The 21,277-nt window shown below is 40.8% G+C and overlaps 1 protein-coding gene across 3 annotated transcripts; it reads left to right on the top strand.

Annotated features, from left to right (window-relative positions):
• The first annotated feature begins 8,148 nt into the window (after positions 1 to 8,148).
• On the top strand, positions 8,149 to 16,426 carry slitrk3a (SLIT and NTRK-like family, member 3a). Of its 3 annotated transcripts, none has more exons than XM_080889506.1 (4): positions 8,149 to 9,185; positions 9,512 to 9,573; positions 9,844 to 9,931; positions 11,810 to 16,426. In XM_080889506.1, the coding sequence occupies exon 4, from the start codon at positions 11,868 to 11,870 to the stop codon at positions 14,580 to 14,582; it is 2,715 nt and encodes a 904-aa protein (XP_080745632.1). In that variant the 5' UTR covers positions 8,149 to 9,185; positions 9,512 to 9,573; positions 9,844 to 9,931; positions 11,810 to 11,867; the 3' UTR covers positions 14,583 to 16,426. The 3 variants fall into 3 exon arrangements, with proteins under 3 accessions (XP_080745632.1, XP_080745634.1, XP_080745633.1); XM_080889507.1 differs by lacking the exon at positions 8,149 to 9,185 and adding an exon at positions 9,251 to 9,395; XM_080889508.1 differs by lacking the exon at positions 9,512 to 9,573.
• The last annotated feature ends 4,851 nt before the right edge of the window (positions 16,427 to 21,277 follow it).

Raw genomic sequence — 21,277 nt, 5'->3', positions numbered from 1 at the left:
ACCATGACTCACAGTCACAAGAGGCTCCTGCTGCTAGCACCAGCTGTGAAGAAGTGAACAATAGATGGAGGGATATAATTAGGAAGGGAAAGATTCGGTGATTCAGGTAAAATGAAGGGCTATTTTCACCATGAGCCACTGCTAAAAGCTAAAGTAGGGGTGTCAAACCTCCACGGCAACTGTGCAGGAATAAAATATAAATTGTAAGATGGCAGAAATAAATAACAAACGGGAGAAATATATACAATCAATAGGAATATATACAGAACAAGAGAAAAGCACACAATAGAAAAGCCTCACATTGCAGAGCAAAGTGCTTGGAAGAAAGACTTGGTCTCAAGGACTTGAGAACTAGGAGTTAAGACTGACTGAAGCTAATGTGAAGCTAGTATGACAAGCAGCTGTTGACTACCAAACCAGACACAATAGTGGTTGACAAGGAGCAGAAGAGGGCTGTTGTGACAGCTTTGACAATCTCAGCTGACAGTAACATCCAAAACAAGGAGCATGAGAAGATGCACGGAAGCCTCCAACTCCCATGCCTCTGGTAGAGGAACTGAGCATCAGGGTGACACACACCACCCCTGGTTGTGAAATGGAAATCGAATTTACATAAGCCTGCCTTTTATGCACCATCGTGATCTCTGTGTTGATTTGTGGCTTCTGACATGACATGACATGAAGTGAGGACACAGTCTTCAGTAAACAGGGCTTTGATATCTTCTTTCTGTTATATTTTAAAGATCAGCTTTTTCTTTCTTTTTTTTTTTTTACTCTTAAGACAGAGGTAGAGACTTTTAAAATTGGAGTGTTTGTTATTTTATTGTGAAACTACCCACATGTTCTGTGCTCTCTTCATCTGGTCTGTCCAGTTGCTTCTGTCAAAAGATATGGCCAGTCTCTTTTTATTTCTTGGATTTCTCTTAATACCATTTTGCCAAAGTACCTTTTCAGTTTACTCATGAAACTTAATCTCCTGGCAAACATGTCATTTATGCCACCAATCCCTACCCACCTTTTTTTTAAGACTTTGCAGACTCGTAAGCCTCTAAAATGGCACCACCAGTGTTGCTTTGGCCAGCAAGTCAAACCACTGAATCCAGCAAACATCTTGAGTGTAACAAGGACACACAAGTGACATCTCACAAAAAAGAAAAAAATATTGTATCATGCCCTGGGATGATAATGCATTCGCTTGACGTGTATTTTAGAGACACAGAGCAGAGGGTTTCTTCTGTGGAATCACAAGCACTGGCTTGAATGAGCACTAACCGTGCTGACAGCCACATTTAAGACAGAAATTGACGTAAACACCCCTGGTGGGATTCAGGCATCAATCTTTCTCAGGTCATTGTCTCTTTATTCTGGCATTCATACATTTTCCCCTGCTGGCAATCTGCCTTTGGTTAGTTCTGGTTCTGTTAGGTTTTTGTTAGCCTATTGGAATTATTTGACAACTATGTGGCATGATTGATTGTTTTCAGTGATACAGTTAAGTACCTTCTCCATTAACAGCCTGCCAGCTTGCCTCTGTTTTCAGCCACTTTATAAGTTGAAAATGTTACATGTACACTCTGTAGTGTAGAATACTGTATGTGTGGTTTTCTATATCTAGGAACGTGGAAGAAGCAGAAGCATAGACTAGCGAAATGTAGTGACAAGGGCAGACAAAACAGTGTCCAGTTAAATCATTATTCATTATCTAATTATGTAAGCACTTTACAATAAACTTTGAATTACCACAGGCAGGCTACTGGTTTCCTGTAATGCTGTCAGACGTTTCAGTAACAGTGACAATATTCGTACTACGTTTTACAGTAAGAGCGCTATAAAGATATTACAAAGCTGTAATGTTCTCGCCAGACAATGACACCTACACTTGCTCTGTTTCACTCAGATTGTGTGTGAGAGAACAAAATGTCGACATCTGTTTTATATTTGGATGCTCTTTTGTCCTGAACTTCATCCGCACTGTTGGGCCAATCACTCAGATGTGACCACATTAAAGTGCTGCTCAGTGGCCAGCACACACAAGCACACAAAGAGAGAGGGAGAGAGTTCATAAACTTAGAAAGAATTCATTGAAGCAAACCCCAATGTGACATTTAACTTCTTCTCTGGCCCTGTATATTTGCAGTGTCTAATCCTGTGAGAGTCCACTTTACAACAGAAACTTATAATACCTGATATAAAAAGATCTACATGGAGTTTAGCTTGATTTCCACGAAGAATTTTATGTGGACTGCCAAAGAATATTGAAAAAAGAAACAATGTTCTGTGGTTCTGAATATTTCAAATTCAATATAAACATTAATGGATCTTTTCAAAGGATTTTTTCTTTGTTGTTTTTAAAGTCAAAGATCTCCCCAGCCACTGTTTCTTAAAACCTAGGTCAGGGTACATTCTCACCCTCACCCATTCTCGCACTCAAATTTCAAACAAGCCCAGGCATTGAACTACAAGACTTTGAAAGAGAATGTTGCTGTGGACTCCTTTTTTCAGACTCCTTATATCTTTAGCCTCTTACTGTAGGCAATGGCAATCAAGACCTCTTATTATGTTCAATGGATCTGTGAGCCACTGCATAAAGTATTAATTTTCCATCCATCCATCCGTCCGTCCATCCATTTGCAGGAGTCACCAGACTAATGAGAGATGCAAAGACCTATCTCCCCTGCCAAAAGCTCCTCTAGGTCAATAACATAATCTGTATCCCACAATGGCCATTGACAATGGGTGCAATACACTGCACTCCTGGAGCACCCCCCACAGGATACTCTGAGGGAGTCAGTGAAATGCGCTCTCCAAGTCCACAAAATACATTTAGACTTGCTGGGAAAATATCACCTCAAGTATCCTTGAGGTCTAAACAGATTGTCCAGGGGTTCACAACCAGCCAGAAAGCAGCATTGTTCTTTCTGATTAACATGTGAACTTTCCTCTTTTGTGCCCCACCCTAGACTTTCCCGTGGAAGTTGAAGAGTGTGATTCAGTTGAGGCACCCCTTCTGGATTGCATTCTTAAAAAGGGGGACTTGAACCCCAGTTTACCAGCCAGAGCCATTGGTGCAGGGATGCCAGGAAAACCAGGATGATTCAACAAAATACAGAGCATTGTGAATATTATCCACCAATGGGATTGAATGCTATGAAGTGAATACTATACTATGAATAAATTAAAATGCTATGTACTATACAATATATATACATAGCTTTCTTTCCAAGTATTAATAACATGCATGTGGACTTTAAACAATGTCTGTTCTTTTCATAAAAAAAATTCAGTGCAAAGCATGCAGTACTTCTGCAAGTACTGAGCACGTGAAAAGATATAAAATATAGAACAACAGCTATTTTGTGTCTCTAGTACAGCGGAGAGTACATAGATGTACTACACAAAGCTAGATGGTAAATGGCCTGCATTTGTATAGCGCTTTTCTAGTCCATAGGACCCCAAAGCACTTTACACTACATTCAGTCATTCTCCCATTCACACACTGGCGATAGCAAGCTACATTGTAGCCACAGCTGCCCTGGGGCGCACTGACAGAGGCGAGGCTGCCAGACACAGTAGGCACCAGTAGGCAAACAAGGGGTTAGTATCTTGCCCAAGGATGCAGCCTGGGATCGAACCACCGATGTTTAGTGGCTGACCTGCTCTGCCACCTGAGCTACAGCCACCCCAGTGTGTGAAACTTACAAAGAGTGTAGGTCTTTTTTATTATTTAATAATAAAAACCTACCATTAGAGAACACAATAGTTTAACAACGTTTGTCACTAAGAATATTTTGAACATAGGACATATTCTTAATGACAAACACTTCTGTGTAAAGTAAGCTGTTTTTCCCAGCCAACATCAGACTCAAACAGAAAACAAAAGAAAAATATACAGACTTCCATGGTAATGAATATTGTGCATACTGATTTTAGATTTTCTTATAGGTGATGATAATAATAAAGAAATACATTGTATGTTTGTATTGTATGATACAAAATATCAAACTAAATCATGCTATCGTGTGGCACATAAATCTCAGATGGGTTTTTTTTCCTCTCCATTTTTTACCCACATCTTCTTTTGTCAATCTGTCCTTGTTAGTAAGTATAAATATAAGACAAGATAGAACTTGTAGGTGCCTAAAGGAAATCTGTCAGTCATGTAGTAACACTGACAGGCTCATAGGCAAATGGGTATAGCGGCACGGAGACAGACGGACATGAAAGAATGCAGCAGGTTGGCCAAATAAGCAGGCTATCAGGTAGAAAGACTGGCAGGCGGGTGGTCTGGTTGGCAGGCTGCCAAGTTGTGGTGTATGTGGACAGTGAGAAAGGCAGACCAGTGACACATTGGACACACTGACTCCCAAGCAGTCAGGGAGACTGGCATGAGGAGAGACAGCTAGATAGATAGACAGACAGATAGATAGGGAATTATTTGACTGTGCCTTCCACCATCCCTTGTGGTTCACAAAGGACATGAGGTATGTCACTGAAACCCCTGATGACAAGCAGAGAAACGGTAATGGAAAGTTTCAAAAGGTGAAGGCTGAAAAAGAAGGAAAGTTTTTGATGGACACAAAACTTTTTTTAAAACTTTTCTTTTTTTAACAATGCAATAACCCATTAGCTTTTAAAACTGTCAGTTTAAATGCCCAACCATTATCTTAATTTCATGGATATTTTGCATATTTACATGTTATTTAAGCAGTCCTGCTAATCAACCCTTTGATAGGAATGTTTGGTTATAAGTTGCTAAAGCACTGAAAAAATACTTGACATATTATTATTGCTGTCATGTATTATTAAGCATTTATGAAATAAAGACACCCCTTTGCTGTTGTGGGTGCATCCTTTTGTCTATTCATTGGCAGCAGTTTACTACAATACTCTTTATTGTCTCTGATGATTGATGTTGTCGGTGAGGTCAGTTTATTATTCAGTGATAACCTTAATATGTTACCCGAATTCATACTCATATTTTTGCTTTCTCGATCAGCGTCCCTAGAGTGATGACATTGCTTGACAGTGCACTCACCCACTGACCTTTATAAACATTAACAGACCTACCATACCTTTCTAACTGAGAGAAAATATTTTTTTTAATAAATGGAGTTATAATACACCAAATAGATTTAATAGCAGTACACCAGGTAAAGAAACAAAAACCTCAACCAAAGCATTTTTTCTGGTAAATTTAAATCTTGTTTTCATATCTTAACTGATAGTTATGATTTAGCACTACAATACTTTTGCTTCAACATCCATAAACGTATGTCATGGTCCCCTGGTCTTCCTGTGCCAACTTTCTGTTTTCTAGTTGTTTCTCTTCCCTGTTCTTTCTCTCTATCTGTCTCCCTCCTTTCTCAGTATATGTGTACGCATGTGTGTCTGTTTCAGGGGCGAGTTTCCTCCAGGAACACCTGCCCTCCTGATCTGTACAACTGGAGTTGTCATCAATTTTCTCACCTGCGCACAACTGTTCGTTTCCTGTCTGCTACTTGAGGCTGAAGAAATCCCTCAGTTGATGCCAGATGTTGTACTAACAGTGTTATCCCCCCAACAAACAAACAAACACACACAACCCTGACAAGGATAAGCGGAAGAGGATGGATGGATGAATGGATGGATGCTTCCAGTCTTTGGAGACTTTGAGAGATTATAGTGGAGATAAATACCGTAAATGTCGGGCTATAAGCCGCTACTTTTTGCACAAGCTTTGAACCCTGCGGCTTTTAGTCAGGTGCGGCTTTTCTATGGATTGTCCATGATTTTTGTCATATCGTAAGACGATTTGTTTTGTGTGTTCCGCTGTTGTACGGCACTACGTTGCCTGGCGGAAGGATCGGGGTTCAAGAGTGGTATGTTAGTCACATGTCCGTCCGCCAGGCAACGTAGTGCCGTACGAAGTAGCGCGAAAAACAAACTTCAAAGTAGCGCTACGCATTCAGCGGGAGGCGTGGATGATGAGCGGCGATAAACTTGCAAGTTATGCCCAAAAAGCAAGTTATGCCCAACTCCACCGGTGGATTCTGACAGCGTGGAAAAGTGTGAAAACATCCACGATCACCAACGGATTTTGAAGGGCTGGACTGCTGCATGATGGAGAGGAGGACACCGCCACGGCCCTTCTGAGGGTGTTCGACTCTGACACTGACAATGAGGATTTCTTTGGTTTTGAAAGTGACAACGAAGGAGAGAAGAAGAGTGGATGACGAAGCCATCCTGAGCCTGTTTGTATCCGACACTGGAGAAGAGGACTTTGGTGGTTTTAGTGCGCAGGAAGAAGAGAAAGATGGTGGTGAATGACTGACTTTTCTTCTTGTTAAAGCTGTGTCACTGCACCTGAGCCTAAAAGGTAGTCCGAATCTATTTTTCTGGTGTGCTGTAGGCTACTGTTATGTACTACATGTGCAAATATGTACCCATAACTTGTTTTTCAAAATATTAATAAAAGTGATGTCTCCAAACAGCCATCTCTTTCCTGACAATTCCCTTTGTGCATATTCTCTTACATATGATAAGTCAACATTGAAACACCTGCGGCTTTTGGTCAGGTGCGGCTAATGTATGTACAAAACAGGATTTTCCCCTGATTTTAGCTTGTGCGGCTAATATTTAGGTGCGCTTTGTAGTCCGGGAAATACGGTATATGGACTTATCTGCCTGTTACCTCATTCCCCAAAACAGCTTTATGAACTTGTTTACTTCCAGTGCTCACATTAAACCTGTTGAGCATTTTTTTCATCTTAGCCTTGACATCGTGACCTCATGTCTTTGTGTTATACAGATTACATTTTTATTATTTACTGTCCTTCTTTGCCCTTCCTGTGACATGATACTTGTCAAACCCAAGCATATCAATGTTTTGCTGTAACATTCAAAGTGGAAGCTCTAACTAGTAGTCTCATTAGCACTGATCTCCAAAGTGTATGTTAGTGCAGCTGTACTGTGAAAAACTCTGGCCATCCATGTCCAGTGAGATGAATGAAGGGTTTGTAGTGGCCTTATGTCAGTCTTTTTGACAGTAGCTGACAGTCTGAAAGGGTGAATGATGGCTACTCATGAAGAAGAATGGCAGTTTTACAGTCCACCAGATGCTCTCACTTTTTTCTATTCTCCTATCTATTTTTGTGTGTCCAATATGTGTCTGTCTATGGGTGTGCACTGCCTAAGGCTTGTGTGTATTTTATTTATCGTTATAGAATGGTGACTGGTCTGGAAAACCAAGGGAAAACACATCAGGCAAAACATTTCCATCATGTCCCACTAACACGTCTGTAACTCCAGAAGTAACTCTTGATAGATGTTTTTTTCTTTGTTGACACCACTGTGTGTTGGTGTCAGTTATTTTAATATGACATGGCGTGAGACAGGCACTGAACTGTGCAGAAATTGGGAAACACATTTACAATATGAATAGGAAGGTTCTCTGTACTCCAAGATTCAACATTTTTTGCTATGAACATCACTATTTATTAACATTGCATATGTGCAGAAAGCATGAATGTCCCCAGAGCTCAGTTTAGCCTGGAGTAATCCACCATGACATGCGTGGTAAATCTCTACAGGATTGTCAAATGGGGAGGTTTGCTTGTCTAATACCATGACAGGACACTTTCAAAAATGACTAAAAAAATAAAAACAAAAAATACAGTTGCGCCTACACAAATAGACTTAATGATTATCAATTTTAGCTAACTTATCCTGCTTTACTCGGAGAGGTACTGAATAATTTTAATAAGACTTGCTACAGCCTTTAAAATACCTGCGCACATTTGAAGTATCCTTTCTCTAAAGTGACTTTAATGTATCATAAATATAATCAGCAGTCGTGTTATGAGAGAAGGATTCCAGCAACCCGATATCGTCGCTGATTTTAGTGACGTTTCATTGCGTAAACTTTTTTTTTTGCCTTGTGCTGCAACCACAGCTACTGTAACGATAATTCAGCAGTCCGCAGCAATCATCCTCCTCCTTGCAGAGATACAAGAACTTTGCAAGTGCATCCCAGTCGTCTTCGTGAGCTGTGGCTTGGTTTGCCGCTCACAACACGGGCTTGTGTTGCCCGCTGGAGGCGAGGCGGGGGAAGGCACGCAAGTGGATGAGAAAAATGAAGCTTTCTGTGCTTCTCTGTCTCTCTCCCCCGCCTTCTGTAGATAGTCGTGGCCACCCTCTGCGTTTCCACAGCAGTGAGAGGAGGTATTGGCAGGGTGAGGGGCTGCTAACTCCACAATTTGCTCTCGCAACTAACGCCGAATAAATATGCTCAGCGAAAGAACTGAGTATCATTGTGATTATAATTAGATAAGCCTCATAAGGAGAGAGAGAGGGAGAGTCCTGACTGTCATCCACAGGTTTCGTAGTTTCACCCAGCCCGCACGGCTCTCGCTCCCAGACTCTCACTCATTTATTTATCTATTTATCCGTGACGCGCGTCCCCGCCGCGAAAGCCCGAGCGCTCCCCACTCTCTCTTCCCTTCCTCTTCTCCTCTCGGCAGCATCCAGAACCATAGAGCAGCCGTCCCCATCACTCGCTTTCCTCCCCTCCTCCTCTTTCTCTCGCCGCCAGATCGCTCTCTCTCTTTCTGCGTCTCTCACCCCCTCACCCCATCCACCTCCCCAGCTCTGTCCCTCATTCCTCTGACGCACGACAGGGAAACATACCCGAGGAAAAAAAGAAAGGGAAAGAAAAAAAGATAGCAGCTGACCCAGCCACAGTCGATATGATCCACAGATTCCTTCTACTGCTGAGCCGGAAAGAAACGCGGTCCTGAAACCGAGAGGAAAATACTTGCACCCAGCTATACCGTTGTTGAGCGCGCACCCGGGGGGCGGCTGTGGAGAAGGAGGGAGGGGGTAAAGTGGTGGAAGGGGAAGTGGACGGACACAAGCCGAGGACTTGCATTTTAAGCAAACTGCTTTGAGAGGGAAAAAATGTAGAGGAGAAAGAAGGGAAGAGAGTCAGAGTAACCGGAGAGTGAGAGTGGCAGAGATCGCATTCCTATCACGTCTTCATTTCTTCTCTCTTTTGCCTCAGCCACTGAGAGATCGAGAGAGAAGAAGAAGAAGAAGAAGAAGAAGAAGAGGAGAGGGCGAGAGATAGAGAGAGAGGGAAAAGGAGAGGAGGGGAGAAGGAGATCTAACAAGATTCAAACTAGTGGTCTTTCCCCGATGCTTTGCAATTGGTGAGTGGTTATAGGCTGTTTCCATGTGCATGTGCATCATATGGGGAGCCTTACGCAGATGTGTGCATGAATGTGTGTGTGTGTGTGTGTGTGTGTGTGTGTTGCCGTGCTTATCGGTGTCTGCATAGCCACAGACTTCAAAATGGGACAACAAGCGTTCTTCATATATCGAGGATAACGGATCACCGGCATCTAGTTAACTGATCAGTGGTGAACCGATTCGTTCTTTATTCGGAAATTTCCTGCCAATGTCACGACGAAAGCCTACTGCATTATGCTTGGCATGTATTTCAATAAGCGCTCTGCTCTCTGCTCTGTCTTGACAGCAACGGTTTCGTGTGTGTGCGCGCGCGCGCGAAGAGGGCATATTCTCTATTTTTTTTGGACTGTAAGTTGTGCAGTATAATAATTTCACCATAACTTAGTATGATTTAAATTCAAGTTTAATCCTTTTCCAGGTTGTACTGGAATTACCACGCAAGATAAGCAGTACTTTTAACTCATCCCCGGCTCATTTACATGCGCATCTCTTCCTCTTTCCATCCTCAATGCCCTCCTCTCTCTCTCTGTGTTTCCTCCTGTTCCTTTCTTACGCCTCGGTCACCCCCCCCCCCCCCCCCCCCCCCCCCCCCCCCATTTCTCTTTCTCGTCCTCACAGCCGGACATCGGACGCTAAGCGGGACGCACCGGGCAACAACAGGACACACTGCAGGAGGATATGTGAAGTTGGAATCCTACTAAACTAAGTACGTATGTTAAACGATCTGATACACCCCAAGGGAATATAAAACGGCGTTTAGTATATACATATATTTTTTTTAAATTTTCTTTAAATTTTATTACTACCTTTTTGGCATCGCATCGGCGCTTTTTTGATCCCCACTACGGAAGTTGAAACGATAAATCGTGGAGGATTATGCACAGAGTTGGGAATGAAAACAGTGATTTTTTCAACGAGGGAATTGCATGAAGGATTTTTTCCCTACTTTTTTCCGTCACATCATTTTTGGGGATTACAAAACATGTTTTCCGTCTTTTTTTTCTTTCGTTTTTTTACCCTTGTCGCTGGGCTTTTGATTTCAGCACCACGGACAGCGTCTTCACTCCCACAGACAGTCGTAGGGCATCTCCCTGGATTTTTTAATGCCTTCGTTTGAACGGAGAGCGCTGTGCGTGCATGTATGAAAAGTCACAGCATTAAGACAAGACGTTCTGTGTGTGTGTGTGTGTGTGTGTGTGTGTGTGTGTGTGTGTGTGTGTGTGTGTGTGTGTGTGTTCGAAGGGAGAAGGATGGAGATACTTTATCCCTATTACCATAAAGATTTGGAAGAATCTTTGATAAGTTTTTTTTTATTATTCCTTTTAGATGACTGGCTCTATTATTTTTATATAACAAAACATTTTTTTTGTTTTGCAACTGGACATTTTACAATATATATATATATATATATATATATATATATATATATATATATATATATATATATATATATATATATATATGATCTTATTAATCATATGACGGTTGGATCCACGAAGATACCGCCTTACATCTTAGCTTCTCGGAGCAGCAGATTCGGCCACTGCGTTATTTCGCTTTACTTTTTCCGATTCACATCCAGTCTTCAAATGTTTTCAGTAGCTGAAAAAAAAGTTCAATTGAGGGCATTTTAGGAAAAAAAATACAGGTTTAACTACGCTGGAATAGACACTAATGTTTCAGTTATACAGGGAATTAACCCCAGGCAAAGGGCTGTAATTTCTCGTTTTCTGCAGATCGGATTAACGAAACTATTTTACCTATTTCAACACGTTACTGACGTTTTTACATTTGACAGTGAAGCTGTAGTGGCGTTGTTTACGTATTTTTCAGGCGTATATATTTCTTCTGTCACATTTGCTTGAGTCATAATAGTGATATTTAATTGTGCTGATATTTAATTTTAAGGAGAAAAAAAATAAGAAAGCGTCACAATAATCCGTATTTAGCCCCACTGTGGATACCAAGCGGGCACCTTATCCCGTCTTCATCCAGCGTTAGACCTTCAAAGCACCTGCTCCCATTTCCACCAAGCTTTTCTGGACTCTAGTTTATTGAAAGAGGGATTGATGTCCCTGTTATGCAATAAATACTGCGAAGGGGCAACTTATACTCACCACTAACCTCACCCTGCTGTGGTTACCTTCTTTATTCAATGTGATAAAAATATCTCAGGTGATTTTCTGCGTGCTTACCAGCATATTTGCTCCATAACAAATGACTTTTTCCATCCTATTTGGTAAAGTTAACTGTCTTAATGTAGAGATTTGTTTGTGCAGCATATTAGCCCTACAAAGATGCCTCACACATATTTTTTAAATACTCTTCAATATTGCAAAATTGAAAGTAGGGTTCCATGATTTTCTAATTCATTGGTATTATTTTCAAGATTTGCCTTGCATTCTACTGAAACTAATGTGACCTCCTCTTCTCTCCTCTCTTCTCTCTATCCCATCTGCCTGTCTTTTTTGACACAAACATTTCTTGGTTGAGGGCATGCGTGTACCTGTATGTGTAATTACGACACCCGCTTCCCTCCCCCACCCCCGCCCTTCCTCCGCTCCTTCTCTGTTTTCTGTTGCAGTGTTGTGAAGTGGCTCTGTCCCTGGAGCCAAGACTTCATCCCTTTGGTGTCAGCAAGGATGCTGTGGGTTACCTTGCTGAGCACCATAGCCTTAGGATGGACCACGCCGATCCCACTACTGGAGGACTCGGAGGAGATCGACGAGCCCTGCTTCGAGCCCTGCTACTGTGAGGTCAAAGAGGGCATCTTCCACGTCCACTGTGACAATAAAGGATTTACAAATATCAGCCAGATCTCCCAGATATGGAGCCGGCCCTTCAAGCTCAACCTGCAGAGAAACTCCATGAGGAAGCTTTACTTTAACAGCTTCCTCCACCTTAACAATGCCATATCCATTAATCTGGGCAACAACGCCTTGCAAGATATTCACGCCGGAGCGTTCAATGGCTTAGGAATACTCAAACGGCTGTTCCTGCATGAAAACAAACTAGAAGTTTTCCGGAATGACACTTTCCTGGGCTTGGATAGTTTAGAGTATCTCCAGGCAGATTACAATGTTATCAAAAGGATTGAAAGTGGTGCATTCAGACACCTTCACAAATTGAGAGTACTTATATTAAATGACAATCTGATTCCTGTGCTCCCAAATTATCTTTTTAGGTCTGTGTCACTCACACATCTGGACTTGAGAGGAAACAGACTAAAGACATTGCCATACAAGGGCACACTGGAGTATATTGGGAGGAGCTTAATGGAAATCCAGCTAGAGGAGAACCCCTGGAACTGTGTCTGTGAAATTGTCCAGTTAAAAACATGGCTGGAGAGAATTCCCTACACAGCTTTAGTGGGTGAAATCACATGTGAATATCCTTTCCACTTACATGGGAAAGACTTAAGGGAAATCAAACGCAGTGAGCTCTGTCCTTTGCTCTCGGATGCAGAGATAGAGGCCAAGCTGGGAATTCCCAGGATTCCATTCAACAATGAGAACACATGGCCTACTAAACCTTCCTCAATGCTCTCCTCCTTTCACAACACAGCCTCTTCTGTGGAATACAAGGAAAGAGTTGTAAAACCCACCAAACGACCTCGACCCACAAAGAACCCCCCAACTCCTCGTAGCATCTACCCAGGCATCAACCAGCCCCCAATTGCAGGTTATCAAACAAGGCCCCCTATTCCAATAATTTGCCCTGCTGGATGTATTTGCAATCTTCATATCAATGACCTGGGGCTAACGGTAAACTGTAAAGAGAAAAGCTTTCATAACATCTCAGAGCTTCTTCCACGGCCCCTCAATGCCAAGAAATTGTATCTCAGTGGAAACCTAATACAGAAGATCTATCGTTCTGATTTCTGGAACTTCTCAAGTTTGGATTTACTGCATTTAGGTAACAATCGGATATCTTATGTCCAGGAAGGCGCCTTTATCAACCTACCGAACTTGAAAAGTTTATATTTGAATGGGAATGACATTGAGAGACTCACCCCTGGGATGTTTCGGGGGCTTCATATGTTGAGTTATCTTTACTTTGAGTATAATGTCATTCGTGAAATACAGCCTCATTCCTTTTCCCTGATGCCAAATCTCCAGCTGGTTTTTCTCAATGACAACTTGTTGCGTTCCCTCCCCACTGATGCCTTTGCTGGAACCAACCTTGCACGTCTCAACCTCCGCAACAATTACTTCCTTTCCTTGCCCGTGCATGGTGTACTGGAGCATCTGACCTCGATTGTCCAGATTGATCTCCATCAGAACCCCTGGGACTGCTCCTGTGATATCATTCCCCTCAAACAGTGGTTGGAAAAGCTCTCCTCTGTTATTGTAGTTGGAGATGTCATCTGTAAGACACCAGAGTTTGCTTTTGGGAAGGATCTGCGTTCACTTGAGGTTGAAGTCATCTGTCCCGAGCTTAAATATTCTTCAGGCCCATCCCCAGCTCTGCCTGGTGGGAATGACTTCACCACAGGGAGCTCTGACATGGGGGTGGCAGGTGGGAGAGGTGCTGTCCCACTGTCTGTCCTCATCCTTAGCCTATTAATCCTCTTCATATCTGCTGTGTTTGTGGCCGCTGGGCTTTTTGCTTTTGTTCTTCGTCGCCGGAAAAAGTTGCCCTTCCGGAAACGTTCTGAGGTAGATCTGACAGGGATCCAAATGCAATGCAGAATTTTTGAGGACCCACCAAGGCAAAGCAGTTCCGGGAACACTGGCACACCAGAGAAACCTACGCAGAGTATGCACACACACACCCATGCTAGTCACACACATGCTCATGGCCACGTCTATGATTACATCCCTCATCCTGTGACTCAGATGTGTAACAACCCCATTTATAAACCTAGAGAAGGGGAGATAGCAGAGGAGGAGAGAGCACAGTTTTCTGAGAAGAAAGACAATGGGAGCAGTAGCAACAGTAACTACAGAACCTTATTAGAGAAAGAGAGAGAGTGGACCCTGGCTGTCTCCAACTCTCAGCTCAACACCATTGTTACAGCCAACCACACCACGGCTGACATGGCAGGATTTCATGAGAATGGAGGGCTCTGCCCAACAGTGATTGACAGTCAGAGGCCCACACCTACTGTTGGTTTTGTAGACTGTTTGTATGGGACAGTACCCAAATTAAAGGACATGCATGTGGCGCATGCACACCCACCAGGCATGCAGTACCCTGATTTGCAGCAGGATGCACGGCTAAAGGAGACGTTGCTTTTCACAGCGGGAAAAGGTTGCTACCCCGACCCGTCCCAAAGTGATTACCTTGAGTTGAGGGCCAAACTTCAAACCAAGCCGGATTACCTCGAAGTCTTGGAAAAGTCTTATCGGTTTTAACATCTCTAGCCCATGGACAAAAAAAAAAAGACACAACGTCAACTTATTCACTTTGCCACCCTCAAAACAAACTCACCCAAAATCCATGTTAAAAAAATGAAACAAAACAAGCATAAAAAAACCAACTTGAAAATGCAGCATGATATAAAATAAAATATTATATTACAGTCACAATGTTTCCCCCCCAAATCACTTTGGAGGAGAGGCCATTCTCAGATAATTCAATTAAGTGCCTTTTTTTCAGAGTAGCCAGCAATGTCAACAGCCGTTATTTTTATAATATATAAATATCTCAATAAGTCCACGAGAGAGGAAAAGAGAAACAAGAGGGGCACTGGGGAATAAAACATACAAACCATCCTACATCTGTCACTAAAATCCATTTTTATGGAATTACACGATGCTGTACCAGATTCACTGAAGACGCACGGGAGCTGGACGTCTCCCTGATTTTGGGGTTTTTCTTTCTCTCTTTTTCCCCTGACTAGGATGTACAAACACCCGGAGGCCGTGCACATTAAGTTTGTAGGAAATGATCAAAAGAGAGAAAAAAAGAATATATATACATATATATATTAAAATGAACTGCAGTTTGCTGCATGCACTTGCTTCGGTGCAGGAAGTGAGAGGATTTTCTCAGAACTATCCAATGACATTATGAACAGAGATACTGCAACGCATTTACAGTTCAGTGTTCTATTTAATTTTTATATCTTATTAATATGGTTATTACTATTAATGAGGACTTCTGTCTATATCAGGGTGCTTCTCGTAAAAAGGATGCGCCGACGCACGGATGGCAAAAACATTTGTGAATATTACTATAAGACAATGCCGAAGGTTTTCTGGATATTTCCACACACTTTGTTAAGACCCAACCCTTCTCCCCCTTCTCCCCAACCCCCCACCCCACCCCTCCATTACTTCTGGATTCCCCATCGCCACCCACTAACGGCTTTGTAGGAGGCACTTTTAATGTTTTCTCTCTCACAAAGATTTGAAGAAAAATGTGCATATATTTATTCTGTAATTTCAGTGAAGAATTTAATTGTAAAGGTAATGTTAAATCAGTGTATAGTGATTATGCGTCTGGTATAGCCTTCTTAATAAAAACAAACTCTTCAATCAAATGATGAAAGGCTGAATTGGGCAGGGACGTGTGTGTGGAGCACTACTGACAGGGACTATATTGGGTGTCCTGTTACAAAAAGGCATGATGAAGCTCTGGTCAGCCATCATGAGAAAATGCTGCTAGAGTCAGAATAACAGTGTGCTAGACAAGAATGTAGCGGGAAAAAACATTTAAACTAAGTTCAGCTTAGTGATATTTTTCAGATTAGTACTAAATTTATATACGTTTTAAGTTAAGTGTTGGTAAGATAACCAGATTTATTTATTTTTCCTAAAATTTTTTATGTCTATTCATAGTATTCCCTATGGTCTTTACCTGCTGAATGTCTTAGTGTACCGTTTTTTTCACCTCTACATTGCTGGTCTCAGTTGGATAATACCTGGAGCAAAAATCAAGTGCAATGCCACAACACGTCACGTGAATGCTGCGGGGTTTGAAGTGGATATAGCAGTTGATACCAAATCAGTGAGGCATGCTGCGATTGTCATTATCTAAACGGGTATTGCTGATGTAGGCTAATAAAGAGTAATTGAGAGGGTGAATGAAAACGTGATTGGAAGATGCTCTTTGAATTTGCACATCTAATTTCTGTGACTCCCTCCACAGTAGCAGTGTGGATTCGCTCCACTGGAGGGCGATAAAAAGGTGTTCAGATTCAGTTGGGCATTTATTAGATTTGATGCAGTTATGAGGTGATGCACAAATTGTTCATCCTAAAAGGTCATACAATCTCATATTCAGATGAATGGTCATATGAATTATTTTTAAAGTATATATATATATATATATATATATATATATATATATATATATATATATATATATATATATATATATAAAACAAAGAAATGTGAATAAAATGCAGTGACATAAATTTGATTAACTTCAGTTTCATAACCGCTTAATTTTTTTCACATTTGTTGCCCTTTTGCTCCACAAACATGTGCGTGTGTGTGCACATGCACATATACATATATATTTATTTGTTGTTGACAACTAATAAATGGTTTAAGGTAAATTAACCTCCATTATTCTGCTCCACAGGACTCAACGTTTGATTAATTTAATGTTTTGTAATAATTCAAATGTCCATGTTTAAGCCTCATTCATTTCTGGGCCCATGGCAGACAAAAAAGAAAAATTAAGAAATATATGGTTGAACCTGCTACATTTGGGTGAAGATGCTATAGAACAGATGCTGTCATAGGATCTTGTGAAATTCTAATTATTAAAAGAAGAAGTTCTGTGTTTTTGATACATTTGTGATCATCTATGGAAGGAAGCCGTGTTTACATTGTTTTGAAAATGGGGATGATATGTACTGGGTTTTGTAGGAATGGTGAGAGTTGGTTCATATGTGTCAGCCTACATTAAGTGAAAGAAAAGTAGCACACCTGATATTTTCCTGTTAAATAAGAATGCCCTTAGCTAGTCAAACAGTCATCTCCAATATCAGTGATCTGGTCTATAAACTCGCATAGTATGTAACATTTTACATTGTGTTGTATTCATTGTTTATTTTCAAATAATTATTGCTCAAATGTGTAGAAGCCACACTCACATAAAGCCTGTAGACGCATGGTTGCATAAAGTCAAGGGTCTTTGTTTTCTGCTTCAGAAAGCTTTTCACTGCTCCCTGATGAAATTTGCTCTTGCTTTAAATTGTATCACTTACACACATATGCAGATACATTTATGCACAAATGCAACTACACACACACACACACACACACACACACACACACACACACACACACACACGTATATATATATATATATATATATATATATATATATATATATATATATATATATATATATATATATATATATATATATATATATATATATATATATATAGCAACACACATAAAAGCTTCCTTTATCTGACTGACCCTAAGGTCAAAATATATGATCAGCATTTTTAGTGTGCACTCAATTTGATTAAAAATATAATGCATTACATTGTCGACTCGCAAGTCACACCATCATTTCTTTTTTAATGATTCATAAAAAAAAATGGGATCACTAATAATTTTGCTTTACCCCAGTATCTTGGCTACCTTTTATCCTAACCCACCCACCATAGTATTTCACAAATGAGTGCTGGGCTTTGTCCCATTATCTCATGCTGAGTGGTTTTATCCCAATAAATCCTCTTGTTATCCTGCGCTAATATCTCCAAGTGATTTCATACTTTAGTGGAATGCTAGATAAAGGCGACCAATAGGAGAACAGGATTGATGCATGTTTCTTTTCCATGTGGGAAATTGCTTTTACCTATTGATGTTGAAATTGGCATTTGAGTTAACCTATTCCTTCTCTCAAGGTTTCTACACCAGCAAGGCTAATGTGGGGTTTTTTGGTGCTGTTTTGGTTTGTTCTTTGCTTTCACTGTGTTACCGTATCTCTGTTTTATGGATTCTTTTCTCTACTTATGTTTTACTGCCTGCCTAAATGCTTCATTGTGATTCTGGGCTTTGGCTCCATTGGGTATTGGGATCACTGAAAATTCTGAAGACTTCCATCTAATTATTTAAACAAATTCGAAATCATATTGAAGGAGAAGATCTGTGCTGATATTGCAAGAGCTTTTGTTTGTTTCCACCTTAATTTTATCAGGCTATTGATGAAAACTGATTGGTAGTTTACTGGTAATTTTAGACTGACTGCCTTTTTTCATCATGCAGTTATCACAAAAATGTATGAAGTATAATATAATATAGGCAAATGCAAGCAAACGAACACAAATAACAGATAATTCTATTTTAATTGACTGATTTAATCCTTGACCATGGCCGTGCTGTTTCATATGAACTCATTTAAGCTATACCACAAGTTTATTAGATAAGCTTTTGTGGGCTCTCCAAACTACTGAGTTTATTCCAAGCATTTGATGTAAATGTAAGTGGAAAATCTTTATGTTGTATGGAATCAGTAACCCAAAAGTGACTGTGACATGCAGACTTTTATTTGATCTCAAATGGTGTTAGGTATGGTGTTATAGGTGGTATAGTTTGCCAGAGGAGAAGGCAGAGGACATAATGATAGGATGATGGAAGATAGATAGAAAGACACACAGTCAGCCTTGAAGAGCCTGAAATGAAAGAGTATAAAGTACAGAGACAGCGTGTTAGGAAGCAAGGGTTGTGACCATGTATATTTTGCATTTGTGTGTGTGTGTGTGTGTGTGTGTGTGTGTGTGTGTGTGTGTGTGTGTGTGTGTGTAATGCGTGATATGCTTTCTCCATTTGGGAAACAGAGAATTATCTCCAGTTTGCTGAAAAAGCCAATCTGTCTCTGACCATGGTGCTGAAGTTGCAGTCTATTGCAGGTGCTGTATACAAAGGCACGTTCTACTTTTTATGCATATGTGTGTTGGTGTGTGGTGGGAGACTTGGGTAACGCTCTCTCTAGCCTTTCTATATTTATTTTGTTTCTCAGAGCTTATCTAAGTTTTCTGTGATAATGCTGATGACTCAACTAACTTCTGGTTGTCTTTGTGGTGTCATGAAAGTGCTAAATTTAAATCTGCTGTAGGTTTGGCCATAGCACTAGCATCTGTGAACAGAAAGACTTTTCTTTTACATGATATAAGCACATTTCATTCAATAGTGATGAGCTTAAGTGATTTAAAATAAATCTGTTCTGTGTAGGAATAGAACCTTTAAATATTTATGCCCTCATTTAGAGCTTTGATGTCTGTAACGAAGCATGTTCTCTAATATATGAGCCCAAAATCTCCCATAAGCGTTCAAATGGGTGGAGCTCTGGTGATTGCAAAGCAAGTAGCATATCATTTTCATACTCACTGATGACCTCTTGTGCCTTGTGGATGTGGACATTATTGTCCTAGAAGACTACATTTTCATCTGCATAGAAACATTTCATCACAACAACTTTGTGATGATTTTCAGTGCCTCTGCAAATTAATATAAGCATTAATATAATTAATATAAGGTTTAAGATTGTCCTTTTTCATAAAAAGAGAATTTAAAAGCATAATGAAAAGCCCCCCCCCCCCAAAAAAAAAAAAAAAAAGCTATAGTTTGCTTACTACTGAGATCATGAAAAACCCTTTAACACATCACTCATCTATGCTGCAGTGCAGGAGCTCAGCTGACCCAGTATGTTGGAGAGAAAGTGAGAGGTGGGGGAGAAAGAGAGAAGAAAGGGGTGCAGAAAATTGTACAGTGAGAGTGAGGGAGAGAAGGTGAATCTCAACCCTCTGCAAGTTCTGCTGCTGCCTTTGCTCTAAAGCTCTGCATTCGTATTGTTTGCTAGTGAATTTCAGGTCCCCTGAGACCATGGCCCACTCTCCTTTCTGAAAATACTGCAAGTTTGGGAAAAGTTGCAGTCATTTGTGCTGCTCAGCAGTGTGCCACAGTTTTAGCTATTGTATGTAAGAAAGATTAACAAATCTGTGTCGTTGTCTCTTTTTTTTTCAGAAAAGAGGAGGGGAGGACAAGAGGCATAATTTCATAAAATAAAATATGGAGCATGGTGTCCCTGGCTGGTGTTCTGAACAGTCCATCTCTCTCTCTCTGTTCCGCAGTGTGGGGCCTACTTTGTGCTTTAGCGTGGAGTAAATTTACTATGGACTGCTGCAGTTGCCTTCTCGTTATTCTGCTCCCTCTTTCCCTCCTCCTTCTAATGAGATGACATTTGCACAAAGTCACTCATCTGTTTCCTCCCATGAGTCCTGATTTCACATGGTTTTCATTTTCCTCTGCCTCACTTTCAACCTGTTTGTTTTTCCATCTAATATTCTACCCTTCTGCCCCCTGGTACAGCTACCCATCCATGTATGTGTTATTTAGTACATATCTACACAAACAGCAAACGGTTTACCTACCGACCTTGATGGTTGTCTGTATGTCTTGGATGGGCAATATTTGACCAATATAAAATGAGTTCAGTTGTAGAGTTGCTTTTCTTTGTCTGACATGGTGGAAATACGTTTTCTAGTAATCTCCAGGGATGAGGCTAGATTACTGAGTGTTTCTGTCTATACAGTGCTAGCCAGGTGCATTGCATTTTAGGGGTTTACAAGTGACCCAACAAAATAGGCAACAATGCTTGAAATGAGAGCCTGCTACCTGAGTAGTTTATTTTGGACATCAAATACATGACTCTCTGCTGGGCTGCTGTGTTTCTTGATGTTGCAGACAACAAAAAAAAGGTACATATGATTCCATGATGTTATTGGAACTTTAAATGGAATTCTTTCATCGACTATTTATACTTTTTTTAGAGAGAAATTAAGTTCAATATAAGGGAGACTAGTTTCTCTTGTGCTTCTGTGTAGTGGTTTGACATTCAGCTGCTCCACTCAGATCATGAATAGTTTAGTTGGCCAAGGTCACCCGCTGGTTGCTTGTTTAGCTGATGTGCCTGGTTGTTTAAGTGCATAATGTAAAAGCTGCCTTCAGGGGGTTGATTGCTGATGCAGATTTAGAGATGTTTGGCATTCAGAGATTTAGTGAAAGCGAAATGTAGCTGCTGATTTAAAGATAAAAGCATCAAAGCATGTGTTTAATTTCTGCCAGTACACCCAGCCTTG

The sequence above is a fragment of the Rhamphochromis sp. 'chilingali' genome, assembly GCF_963969265.1.
Source record: "Rhamphochromis sp. 'chilingali' genome assembly, chromosome: 8".
Lineage (NCBI taxonomy): Eukaryota > Metazoa > Chordata > Actinopteri > Cichliformes > Cichlidae > Rhamphochromis > Rhamphochromis sp. 'chilingali'.
Note: the sequence above shows the minus strand (reverse complement) of the source record. Positions and strands in the feature narration are given on the sequence as shown.